At 39.3% G+C, this 13,324-nt stretch overlaps 1 protein-coding gene across 1 annotated transcript in view; it reads left to right on the top strand.

Moving 5' to 3' along the window:
- The window catches only part of ACVR2B (activin A receptor type 2B), a 91,378-nt gene extending 86,886 nt beyond the window's left edge, over nucleotides 1-4,492 (top strand). Inside the window, exons 10-11 of the mRNA XM_068673375.1 lie at nucleotides 1,414-1,544; nucleotides 2,734-4,492. Coding sequence (XP_068529476.1) covers nucleotides 1,414-1,544; nucleotides 2,734-2,928 — 326 coding nt within the window. The 3' untranslated portion in view covers nucleotides 2,929-4,492. The remainder of the gene's footprint in view (nucleotides 1-1,413; nucleotides 1,545-2,733) is intronic.
- Nucleotides 4,493-13,324: the final 8,832 nt, after the last annotated feature.

The following is a 13,324-nucleotide window of genomic DNA, read 5'->3' as shown; positions in this document are numbered from 1 at the left end:
CATTGACGTTAATATTATAGGAGCAAAGGTGAGCTTGATTATAATTAGGATGTGAGCCTAGGAGTGTGGTTCTTCAAAAAGTTCCTGCCTAACCTGATGAAATGCCAGAGGAGCAGGGAAGTAAAAGCATAGCAGGGTGAAGCAGTTGTACCCAGGATCACTCTGCAGGTCTCTGTTAGATGCAGCAATAAGACTTCTCATTTGAGGCCCCCCGGATATCTATCTGGATTTTTGCCTTTTATTTTTGTGATCCCCTTTCAACTGTGCTTAGGAAGTAGCTGGCCAGGATACTCCGAGTGTCATACACAGCACCTTGAAATCAGAGGGAAGGCTTTCTTTGGGCTGAAGGAGAGTTACTCCAAACCCCATCTGCCCGTTTAGGTCAGAAGTGATGTTGTACAAATCCTTATTTAACAGATCTGTTCCATCGTTGTGGTCAGCATTGTTGACTTCATTGACAGGCAGGCCTTGTCTTGCTCATTGAAGCTGAAAGGCAGTGAGTGTAATTTCAGAAACAGGGTGTTGACTCAATTCCAGTTGGTGAGCATGGCTGTATTATCAGTAGCTTCAGCTTGGAGATCACCAGTGCAGCTCTTTATAGTCTTGATTCCTCTTTGAAGAAGAGGAATGGAAGGTCATGAGCATTATCATGCCATCTGTTGGAACAAGCACTTCAGTTTGTTTTACTGACTGGCATTGTGTCAACAAGAATAATGATAAGCTGTTTTAGTGACTGTTTATTTTCAGAGTACCTAAACATCATTTCCTTGGTGGCACAGTTCATGACCAGCTAAAGTGGTCAGTTCTTTTATTTTATTCTGGAAAGACTCTCTTGAATTACTCCCACTATTGCAAGAGGTCACTTTTCGCTACTGAGAAATCATACGTAATGCCACTGAGCACCCTGAGAAAGCCCATTAGTTAAGCTGGGCTGCGTTTTTCTAAGAGGGCATCTCCACATTGCCAGAGGCCAAATGACGTTTCAGTGATCAGGAGTTATTGCTGCAGTCCAGGGTCTGCACTGGCACTCAGAACAGTTTTCTCATTCTTGTGGCCCAGAGCAGTTCACAGCTGTAACAGATATAACAAAAGCATTCAGAAATCATCTTGTAGTTAGGAGCTGGTACTTGGGACAAGTGCATCTGGCTCTACTCTATCAGGGCTGACTTAAATCTATGAACAAGCCAGATCACAAAGGAAAAGATTACAAGCACTGTAAATGTTTGACCTTGCTAGTCAGTGTCTAAAGTGAACTTATGCTCATGCCAAAACCTTTCTTTAGGTTATTTTGCTGCAGTGGGTTGAGGTTGCTCTGGAGCCACAGCTTACACACGAGGAAGATGTGGCTCTGTAGAGGCTGTGGCTCTACAGAGGCTGTTTCTGTACTAATCTGGTTCTTTGCTTGCACTTCAGGTCCGGTGGATGAATACATGCTGCCTTTCGAAGAAGAAATAGGTCAGCACCCATCCCTTGAGGACCTGCAAGAAGTGGTGGTTCACAAGAAGATGCGCCCCGTGTTCAAGGATCATTGGCTGAAACACCCCGTACGTCCCTCCTGGTTAATGGGGGAAGTTATTTCTTGCGTGAGGGGCACGAGGGATGTGGTTATGCATCACGTGTTAGCTTCAAAGGGAAAAATAGCAGGGAAATCTTCTAGTGATCTGGCAGGATTGAGGTGCCTTGAGGCACAAACTAAACTGCAGATGACCTTTGTGTCTTCACCACTCCCTAGTGCTGTCCTAGCACAGTGGCCTCCTGCAGAGAGAGTCTGAGCCAGGGAATGAGGGCTTGCACGGCACCTTCACGTTCCCCTTTCTGTTTGTCCCTTTCTGTATTTGGAGGGTAAACTGGCTGATTAAAATCAAAAAAAGTGAACGAGGAACGTGGCGTGGCGTGCTGTGCGTTTGTTTTAGTAGGACTCATTTAATATGATTAAAGAATGGAAAATAAAGTCCCTTTGATTATTGAAGAGAGAATGATCCATACCATCAGAGACATGTTCCTCACAAGCCAGATAGCATGCAAGACTTGAGCAATTTTTTGAGGGAAAATTAATTAGACATGAAGGCAAACAGACAATGAGGTAAAATGCAGCATGGGTTTCCCAGAGGTAGATAATTTCAAATGAGCGTTTTTAATAAAAGAGCTGATTTTTCAGACTGGGAAAGTGAGCAGATCATGAAACCTCCCAGGGCTTCAGTAAGAAGCTAAATGCCTCTGTTTTGACCAAACTGCTGCTGTTTGGGCTAGATTCAGGTGTAGTAACTCATTGCCTAAACGTCAGGGAGAGCTGCTGGGTGTAGATAGAGTTGACTGTTCCAGCTTCTGGATGAGTGGGATTCAAATATGAGCGGTGCTCTTCCAGCAGTGTTGGATTAAGGTATTTTTTGGATATCTACAGAAGTGATTGCAAACAAAACAACTGCTTCATTAGTAACTGATACAGAACTGCCAGCTCCGGTGGTGTTATCATAGGAATCGTAATACTGGATGGCTCATTTTTTAAAGCTTTAACTGCTAAATCTCATGATGCACTTTGTTATTAAAAAAGAAAAAGAAAAAAAGGACTTTTGGGTCTATGAGAAAAGCTAGATATGACCAAACCGTACAGCCTTAGAAGGCAGAAGCTTAAAAAACAAAAAGAACCGAGTGAAGATAAATTTTAAAGTTAATCTCCTGCTGATTTGCATACCATGGAGAAATTATGCTTAGCTCTTCTTCTGTTCTCCGCAGGGCTTGGCGCAGCTCTGCGTGACCATCGAAGAGTGCTGGGACCACGACGCGGAGGCTCGGCTCTCGGCGGGCTGTGTCGAGGAGCGCATCGCTCAGATCCGCAAATCCGTAAATGGCACTACCTCGGACTGCCTCGTCTCCATCGTGACGTCTGTCACCAACGTGGACTTGCCGCCCAAAGAGTCTAGTATCTAAGTCCTGGTTCACATTTGTCTTTCCAGACTCAGTGGATTTGAAAAAAAAAAAAAAAAAAAGAAAAGAAAAGAAAAAAAGTTTTAAAGAAAAACACACACAAAAAAAACAAAAACGCAAAAATCCAACAAACACGTGAATGCAGCTGCTATTTTATCTTGACTTTTTATTATTATTGTTATTATTATTATTATTATTTTTTTGGATTGGATCAATTTTACCAGCACATTGCTCTACTGTATTAAAAAAATGGACATTTCAGCAAGCATTCAGGTGCCGACTAATGAATGCAGAAAAGGTGCAGGTACCTCAGAACCTCAACAAACTCACTTCAGTTCGTTTTTTTTTTTTTTATTCAGTTTTCTGGGTTTCTCTTTATCAGTCTGTCTTCTGAGCGGAGCATCTGTGACATAAAGGAAAACCACCTACCATCTTAGAAAATGCAATGCTGCAAACTTTGGAGGAAACTTAAGACTGTTATATAAGATTACACCTTCCTCAAAAGGATTTTTTCCCCATTTTGTTTTGAGTTTTGGGTTCCGTTCCGTTTTTAGGGTTCTTTTTGGAAGTGAGCTTCAAAAAAAAACAGCAGATGTGTCTTTTACGGATCTAACGGGTGTCATTGTAACATGGAAAAAAAGTAACTGGGCAGAGAATGTTAATTCTTGGTGGTAGAATTGAAGGGGGGAGCGTAGAATAGGGGTGGGGAGAGTGACGTTGGACTTGGCAGCATTTGGGGAAACATCATTTGCTATGGAGCTACTTCTCAGGTAACCATTAGAGGAGAGGAAGGACATTTCTGGGCAGAGTATTAACGGCTGCAGCGTATGGAGAAAGCTGCGTTAAAGAGCCAGTGGCTGTAAGCAAGGCGCTCCTTCATCCTTCCTCCAGCTTCTGGGGCTTGGGTGGTAAAAGAAAAAAAAAAAAAGCAGAACTATAATTACCTTTTATTTTTCAACTCCAGATAGTAATGGGAAGGATGCTTTTAAGCAGCATAATTGGAAGAGGTGGGAAAGTGCGTTCTCAGAAGCACTTTGGTAAAATACTGGAAGATAGGAAAAAAATTTGCATCTCGCATGAAGCGTGAGTCATTTCAGGCAACTTGGCCTCGGGGTTGATTATCTGCCAGCCCAAGCCACCGGTGCAGATGGTGGAAAGAGGAAAAGCGTGAAAACTGGCTCTGTAAATTTCTTGTTTTCTTTTTAATTTGGGGTTGCAGGGAGGTGGAAATTACCTGAACCAGTGGCAGATGGCTCCTGTAGCATCCCAGAAGCCTAGGAACTGTACAGTTGCAGACTGCCGAGGCAGCTGAGCAGCAGCAGCAGTGATTCTCACGGCATCTCGCAGACTGGTTTCTTTGACGCTGCTTTCTCCTTACTCTGTGACTAAACTCTTTTGTCTTCAAGTGGTGCATATTCTGAAATACCGTTACTCTTATTATGCCATAAACTCGCTCTAGTCAGTGAATGTTCCTAATGCTGCTGATTCAACATTGAAATATTTTTTTAATTTGCAATACATGCAATGTTAAAAGAAAAAAAAAAAAGAAGAAAAAAAATACACAAAACACACACACATACACACGTTACGTGGCTTCCGAGGTTTAAACTGAAAAAAAAAAAAATTAAAAACTTCATGACCACAGACCACCTCAAACCAGAAATACCTCAGAATTTTCTACTTGTATGAGTTTTATTATATATTTTGTTAGTTGTGTTGTCTTGTAGTAAGTATATTTTAATGTAAGTTGGCTTTTATGACAAGGGAGTTTTAAAAAAAGAAAAAAAAGAAAAAAAGTTCCAAAATCTTTTAGGAAGTGCTACCATTTTTTTGTTTGTTTGTTTTATAAAGCACCATTGTAAATAACTGTATACAGTTGTAGAATAACTGCCTATATAAGGTACCTGGGCATTATTCACTTTTATTTGTGAAGGCTGTTTCCATTCTGTGTTTTTTTTTGTTTGTTTGTTTGTTTTTGTTTTTTGATTTTTTTTGTCTGTTTTAGTGAAAGGACAGTACATCTTTTTTATTATTGTTATTATTGTTGTTTTTGTTTTTATTTTTTTATTATTATTTTTATTTCTTTTGGTCTTTGAATATAACATGAATTATGTGTCTTGCTAGACTGACAAAGTTATGTCCATTGGATGGCCAGAACATCTAAATTTTTTCTTGTGTTAAGCCAAAACGCAGTCCTGAACTAATCACCCTTCAAAAAGAAAAAACATGTAAAAAGTCTGTACTATATAGATGAATTGGGCTTGTTGTCACTGCTAAATTGCCAGTGTGGACCCTTGCACAAATGTAATTTACTAAGCAAACAAAATTGCTAATTGGAGAAAATATGGAGAAAATATAAAGTAAATTGAAATATATCTCTTGAAAAAATATAGCTTTAAAACCTAGAGGTCACAAATGAGGACGCGGTCCTTTCTCTCGAAGAGACATGAAGATAATTGCCTTAATTTGTCTATCTGAATAAAGTCTTAACCTATTCTTTCAAGTTACTGAATGTATATTGCATATTAGTATGTACACACATGTAATTGTGTTTCCGTGTGTAGGATTGGAAGTTTCTGTTCCTTAATGTGATTCTGTTGAGAACACCGTGACAAATCCGGACGGAACGACACCAGTTTGACCCAGCTGATGTCGCTGGCGAGGGCTGACATCTTTGGGGCTGATGCTGCGGCGTGCCCATGCTGCACGTTAAGCGAGTGGGGTGGCTTTCCTGGTGGCACGCCATCAGCAGCTCACTTAACGTGAAGCATGGTCGTAGAGGTTTGCAGGATCAGCGCTTTTCACGTTCTAATACATTTCTGCACTGAGATTTATATGAAAATGTGACTATGTTTTAGAAGTGAAGTGATGTAAGGGTTGGGGTGGAGTCTAGAGCAGAGTTAAGACTGAATGAATGCTTGTTTTGAGGTGGGCTTGCTCCCGTTTCCCCAGGAATGGGAGCTGGTTCACACTGCTGCAGAAAGAAAAAAAGCTGTACTGTCTTTTAACTGTCAATATCTGTTTGCTGTTCTGGATTTTTTCCTTCAGCATTATGTATAATGGCTAAAACAGGCTTATTACAGCAGTTGCTTTTTTTATCCTGATTTCTTTGAGAAGCTTTAAAGTATTTATTGAAAGTGCCATATGATTTTAATAGCCTATTAGACAGTCTCTTAAATCGTCTCTTCTGAGAAAGCATAAACAAAAAAATCTCACGTGTAGCTTACCTTACTGCGGGGAACTGTACAAACGTGGACCGAATGTTGATTGTATTGCCTGGTGTAATGGTTCCTTATAGATCATCTTGTCAGCAGGGTGCAGAAACTGGTTTTAAAAAGAATTTCCAAAATGCACGTGTGCTCGGTTACAAATTTTAACTCTATGTTGGTAATATGTGTGTCTTGCTACCGCAGCAGAGAAGGAAATCCTGAACTTTTACCTATTTCCAAATTTGTACCAGTTCAGCTAAAGTTGTTCTTTTAACTGGTATTTATTTATTTTATTACTGAAGACAAGCTCTGATGAACTTATCGGTCTTTAACCACTTGAGCTGTCAAGCAAGTAGTTTCCTCCTAGCTAATCTAGCATTTGAACTTTCATTGACAACATGATTTTGGTTTTGTTCAGTATTGCAGAGGCTTTTTCCAGGTCAGCAACAGGGCACATCCATAGGTGTAGCTGTAATAAGCAGTTGTGACTCTTTTCCTCTTAACACTCCCTTGAAAAAGCTGGATACGACACATATTAATTCCCAAACACTCAATTTCACTTCCCATTCTGATTTTGAGGAAGTAGCTCTTAAAAATTTTGTCTCAGAATTTTATTGTTGACCTTCTCCTCTTGCATAGCAGTTCTTGGGTACATACGAACCATGAAACCAGTGGTAAAAATTCTCCATGACTCGAGGAGCCAGGATTCCCCTCTCTCCGGTCTCACTCCTTTTATTAATTTATTGCACTGGCTGGGTCGGTTTCCTAGGTGAAGGAAGTCTGAGCTTACATTTTGAGACTGGAAATACCACAGGAGCTAAAATTGCTTTCTTGAGGTGATAGAGCTGTGACTTGCTACTACAATTGCATTAGTACAGCAAGGCTGGAAACTGTACGTGGCTCCCCTTGAAATATATGTGCACGCTCTAAGAGAAGGCTATTAACTGGTCTAACCATCAGTTAAGCAATACCTGGCCTACTCGTTATTCTGATTACGGATTTCAGGTAGTCCTGATCATGATGTTTTCTCTAGTGAAGACAAAAGAAAAGCACTTTTTTTTTTTTTATTCTGCCTCATTCTTTGGCTGAAATTTTCTTACGGAATAAACTATGCTTGGTAAAGTTACACCTATGGAAATGCCGAGGTCTTTGTGTTTCTGTTTGTTTCAAAGAAAAGGCACGTGAGTACCCCCCAGTAACTCTGCTGCATTTTGCTGAGGTCTCATGATTCACTGCTGTTTCTGTTGAAGTTGTTCAGCTCAGTGGGAGCAGCCTTGGGTCCTCTGAGTGCCGGCGTTGCTGGAGTGGGGTTTGCAGGTTGGTCGGACAGGCATTTGCCATGAGGAATGCTGACCCCCCCTTAATATCATAGCATAGAAACTGGAGAGCACAGGTTTTATTCCTCTTGTGCTGCTTTCTAGGCAGACTGTCAGAATTTACCTGTTTTGCAGGTGAGAGGTCTGGTTTCACTTAGTAAGGAAGAAACTCCTACGGCAGAGGAAGGTGCTGGTTGATAATATTGTGACAGTGCTGTTGGTGCAGTCCTCTACAAGCCACACTCCCCTTGAGAAGTTGCTAAGCAGGAAGCGTCCCACAAACTATTATCACTTTTACATACAGAATATTGTTTGGTAACACTGTAAATAAAATAGACTATATAATAGAGGAAAATAAGGACATTTTGACTTTTTTACTTTTGGAAATATATATATATATATTTTAGTTACATATACAAACAAAAATTCTACATTGTGTGAGAATTCTTTTATACCACAAATTATTTTTGTAATGTCTAATATGTTTCTGCAGGGAAAAGGGAGAAAGGTCTGTGTACGCACAGCAAATAAATAAATATATATATATACTGTTTAAAATAAGTGTGCACTACATCAAAGTCTAGAGGGTAGAACAAAGTTAGCCTGAAACCAGCGTGAGGAGCAAGCTTGGATGTACTTGGACATGCTTTGAGGTCGGCACTGAGTATATGTTTAATAGGTTATCGTGCATGTCACATCCCTTCTGCTAAAAATGCTTATTGCTTTTCTATGACCATCTTCAGTTTAACCAGGAAGTTTTTTCATCTAGTCATGCAAGTATCCGTGTGTGAGCAGGGTGTCTTTTGACATATGCCATGATGCCGCAGTGAGTTGTGAAGTCAGGGTGTTAAAAATTTACTGAGACCAAATAGTTGGGCTGATCTAACTCGCTGCCATATCCGTTTATAGCAGCTGCGTTTGCTGCGTTGACAATATGATCTGTAAGGAGCTGTTGCCAGTAGAGTCTTGATAAAAGCATTTCCCAGAAGTTCCTTCTCACTGAAGTGACACCAATAATCAGACTTCACCAGAACATGCAGATGTGCTCTGTGTTCCCAGTGTCAGATTTTACTGTCTGGGTCAGAGGCACTAAGGAAAAGGAGCACTGTCATGTCCAAAGTCCTACTTAGAAAAAGAGCATTCCTAATTTGTGTAACCAATCCAATGTATTCTAAAGGTGTTAAAGAAAAAGAAAAAGAAAAAGAAAAAGAAAAAGAAAAAGAAAAAAAAAAAAAAAGAAGAAAAAAAAAAAACTTTAAAGTATTTATTTTCACTTAAGCTAACTTTGCTTGTTGGACCTAAAAATCACTCCAGTCTTTCGTTCTCTTAATCTCAACAGCACAATGCTGGCAGGGTAAAAGGTAACTGAATAAAACCTAATACCAAACAATACGTTGTGCTACTTGAAAGCTGTTTTGACAGTGTGCCTTTTGAAATTAGTGCTTGAATGATTTAGAGCAAACTCCTGTGATTGCTGAATCCTAATTCTCTCTGTTCTTGGTGAAGTCCTGGCCCTGTGGAAGCCCAGGGCAGAGTTGGCATCTAATTCAGTGGGACCGTGAGTGTGTGTGTTCCTGGAGCACTTTCTAAACAATACCTGGTCAATACCCTCACTCACCAATATGGGACTTCTTTGCTAATATCCTAGTCTTTGGGTGAAGCTCTGTTCCCTGACTGAAGTAATAACCTAATCAATTAAGCAGTAATCCTTTTTGTCGGGACACTTCCACAGAAAGAGGTCATACTTGTGTTACATCCATCCAGCTGTTCTGAAATGTAATGCTATTCTGTTGTGCCTTTATTTTTCCATGTAAAAGCAACTGCTGTAAGCTTTTTTTATTTTTGATTTGTTTTTCTTTCTTTTATTTTTTTTCTTTTTTTCTTTCGTTTACTAGTTTTTTTCTGTCTGAAAAAACACTTTTCATTGCCCAGCTGTTATTTCTGGATGCAGTCTGTGATCCAGGTATTTCAAGAACCAATTACCTCAAACCTCATGTTAAACAGTGTTGCTATCTGGATTCTCCTTGATACTACAATATTGTAACATACACAAACAGGAACCTTGCTATGTGTTTATGTATATATATCATATACATATATACATGTATGTGTTATATATATATAAATGGAAAGTGATCCCCAAGGACTGAAGGAAAAAAGCAAAACTTTTGTTTTCCAACATTGAAACCAAAAGGGCTTCCCTGAAGCTCTATAATGGCATTGTGCTGGATATGTATTAAGAAAGTGTTTTCTGAAAAGTGCTTCCTTTGTTAGCCTTTTTATTTCAGTATTTTAATGGGGCAGATGATGTGATTAAAACACTATATCTGCATTTTTGGGCCTGTTTTGAAGCAGGGGCCTCTTAATCTTTACAGTTGTTAAAAAAACTATAAAACTCAGTATACAACATTCCAGTAAGGTTAGTATTGCAAAACTAGCATATTCTGGGAAGACTTCATTAGCTTTTTTTTTTTTTTTTTTTTTTTTTTTTATTGTGAAAGGGAGGGTATTGGCCATACTTTACTCAACTTTTCCACCATTCTAAGGAACTGAAATTTTATCAGTAGCCATCCTAGTCAATTAAAATTCTCATTCAGTAGTCACAGGCATCTCTGGATTGCCACCCCCGTTAAAAATAAAAAACGCCAAATCAAAAAACAAAAACCATGAGGAGGAGGAAGTTGGAGGAGGAATCATAGCTCCTGAATGTGGACTAAGCATCAGAACAATTTCTGGATATCAGGAAACATGTTGCAAGACCTGATACCTGTTTAGCCCTTTCTTTTTTCCAACTACCTTCTCCGGAAAACCTTCTCATAAAAACAGGCCTTCAACCACAATGACTTCTCCTTAATGATACTTTGCCAAAGATAATTGGATTCAGGATATTTTTTTCTGGAGAAAAATGACAACAACAACAAAAAAACTTTCTTTTTATTAACATTCTACTGTATAAAAAAAAAAGTCTTTTTATTTTTTCTTTTTTTTTTTCATGTATCTATGTAACCGATGCACACTACAGTCTTCATTTTACTTAGCCAAAAACGTAACTTTCCAACTCAAATAGTAATTAGGTTAAAGTAAGAAATGAAGTTGTTTCCCTTTTCCCATTTTTTCTCCATCTAATGTCTCTATGGTTATTGATGGTTTACGATTATCTCTGTAAATAATTTGCGAAAGTATTAAAATCTCCCAGAAGCAGGCATTTTGCAATGCTGTTGGCCTTCCAATGGAATAAGTATGATGCAAAGTGAATCTGTTAGTGGATCAGAATTGAAGGAGGTGGTTACTGCAAACTAAGTAACACTCTTGACCTCTTCTCTATGCCATAAGTCCGCACAATGCCATTGTCAATCTGCTCAAACTATCTGCTTATGAATTCTGCATGATCCTCATGATAGAGTTGAAAGCCTGATCTTTCACCTGTTAATATTTTCACATTTGTCCTTAAGTTTGACAAATTTTATACTGTAAAGTTGACTTAAGTACAGTTTGATGTCAATTCTTGTGGAAAGAGCTTTCTGCATGTAACATTAGACACATACAGTTAAACAACACAGCATAGTACAAAACTCACAAGAAAATGTTTTGGCACCAGCAGAAAGAAATCTCACCCTAACCATTTGTCATTTTAAACCATCTTATTGTAAGTTTTACCAGCTACTTCTAAATTTGTGCTTTATTTAAAGAAATGAAATAAAAATCCTAAGACTTGTCTAGCGTAGTGAAATATGTGTATATCAGTTTTAGGATAAATAGCTAAGTCTTATTACGCTGTGTTACTTAACTTGTATATATAGAGTATACATAAGAGTTTGCAGTAACCTGTTTCTCCAGGATTTCCAGTTTGAATGGATTTAAACTCAAACTATGAGATTACGTAAATGATTTAGAAGATTGCAGAATAAACTGAGTGTAAATTACAGGAAGCTCTATCAGATGGTGAAATAATTTTTAAAGAGTCTTTTGGTCCTTGGCTCAAATTCAATAAGTACTGTTTGTATACCAAGATATGTGAAATGTAAATGTTGTAGGTTATATTTCACTCTTGTAGCTATAAAAATGTAGAACAGAGATAGCTTGTACTACTGAGTTAACAAAAGATATACTAAAGTATCCTGTTAAAAAAGTATACAGAGAGTTAAGCTCGTTGCTGTAACCCCTTTTGGATTGAAGTGTGCTGATTTTTATATGTATATTATATATATATATTCTGCAAAAGTATATATATATATAATGTATGTGTAAAAAGGCCTAATGCAGACATCCATTGTATTGCAGTTATGAAATGAAGACATTTTGGAAAAAACATTGTATCATAGTTCATGAATTTGCAGTGGATCTTTGTTCCTTTTTACTGTGGTATTTTAGAAATGAGTCTCAAGTTTGACATTAGATCTGCCAAGTTGGAGTTTTGCTGCTTCAGCTTTGCACTGGGTGTCCGAATAAACCAGTATGAATGTAGTATTTGCCCTGTGTGAAGCAGCTACACCCCAACAGATAGGAGGAAAAAAACTAGAAAGAACTATTTCAAGTTTATCTTTTTGTATATGAAAATAAACAATAAATTACAAATAATTGCTTCTGTTGTTGCTGCGGCGTTAAAACTCATTGCTTTTTGGCAATATCTTTGGCATCTATCTGAAGTATTTCCTTTTTATAGAACCTTTTGGTGTTTTAATGGCATCTCTGCTGCAAAACGAAATCCCTGCAGAGGCATAGCTGACGCCTGCATTTCGATCCATAGTTTTCAAACCCCTCTAAGGGGAAGAGGGAATTAGCTCAGATAGCTGCGTCCTTTCAAGCGTGTTGCCCCTTGTAGCACTGTGGTAACAGCGCTTACTATTCCCTGAGACCTGTTCAAACACAACAGTACGTGCACGCTAAGCTGTATCAATACAAGGTCCAGTAATACAGCTGCAAGCATCAGTGATGGGGGTTAAGCTAAATCCCAGGACCTTGCCCTGGAGTGTCTTCTTTTCTGCCAGCTCGAGCAGAGGAGCAGAACAGAGCAAGGGACACAAATCGTTTAAAATGGTTCCAACCGGATTTACAAAACCTTCTCTTCTAAGACTTTAATATTTGCTGGAAGTGGAAGTTACACTAACCCTAAGCTGGTTTTAGAGCCATGGCTGATCTGAGGCAGCACACCCCTGCTCACAGCGTGTGAGGATGGCTGGATATTTGCTGGTGCAGCTGTTAGCAAATTCCCTGCTGGCACAATGCTGGGAGGTCTGTCACAGGTGGGGAAATGGCTTTGGTGTGAGGTACAGCTCAGAGCAAGCGTTGGACCTAGAATTGTAATGGAGCTTCCACTTCACATTTCCCCCCCCCCTTTCAGCTTCAGCTGAATACCCTAAAAGATACAGTGAGGTTGGGGTGGACATGGAAAAAGTATTGAAAAATAATTTTTAAAAAAGAGCTTTTTATACTTGTGCCAGCATGGTGAGGAATGTAATCCCCCAAACATGAGGCAGGAAAGGTGTGTGCTCAACTTCAAAGTGAAGCATGGCAGGCCTTCTCCAGGCTAGTGATGGTGGGGAGTCCCAGCCCTTGTATGTTGGCATTTTTCATTGCTATACGCATCACTTTTCAGCAAAAATACTGCTTTATTGGAGCTGGGAAGGAAATGCTTACAGGTGTGGGCGCCTATGAGGGGTAAACATAATAATAATCACGCTGTCAGATTCCCTCATGAAGCACCTGATGTCCAGTCACCAAATGGCGGCACTGTCCCCTGCCTGGGGACTGGTTTAAGCACACCTCTTCGGGCTGTCCCTGTGAGGGCGAGCCCTCTTTTATTTTATTTTTTTAAGCTTTCGGGGAAATCCCGTTTTACCCTTTATTAGCACATTATTGTACTGAGGCGACGCC

This window comes from Anas acuta, chromosome 2, assembly GCF_963932015.1.
Source record: "Anas acuta chromosome 2, bAnaAcu1.1, whole genome shotgun sequence".
NCBI classification, from domain to species: domain Eukaryota; kingdom Metazoa; phylum Chordata; class Aves; order Anseriformes; family Anatidae; genus Anas; species Anas acuta.
Note: the sequence above shows the minus strand (reverse complement) of the source record. Positions and strands in the feature narration are given on the sequence as shown.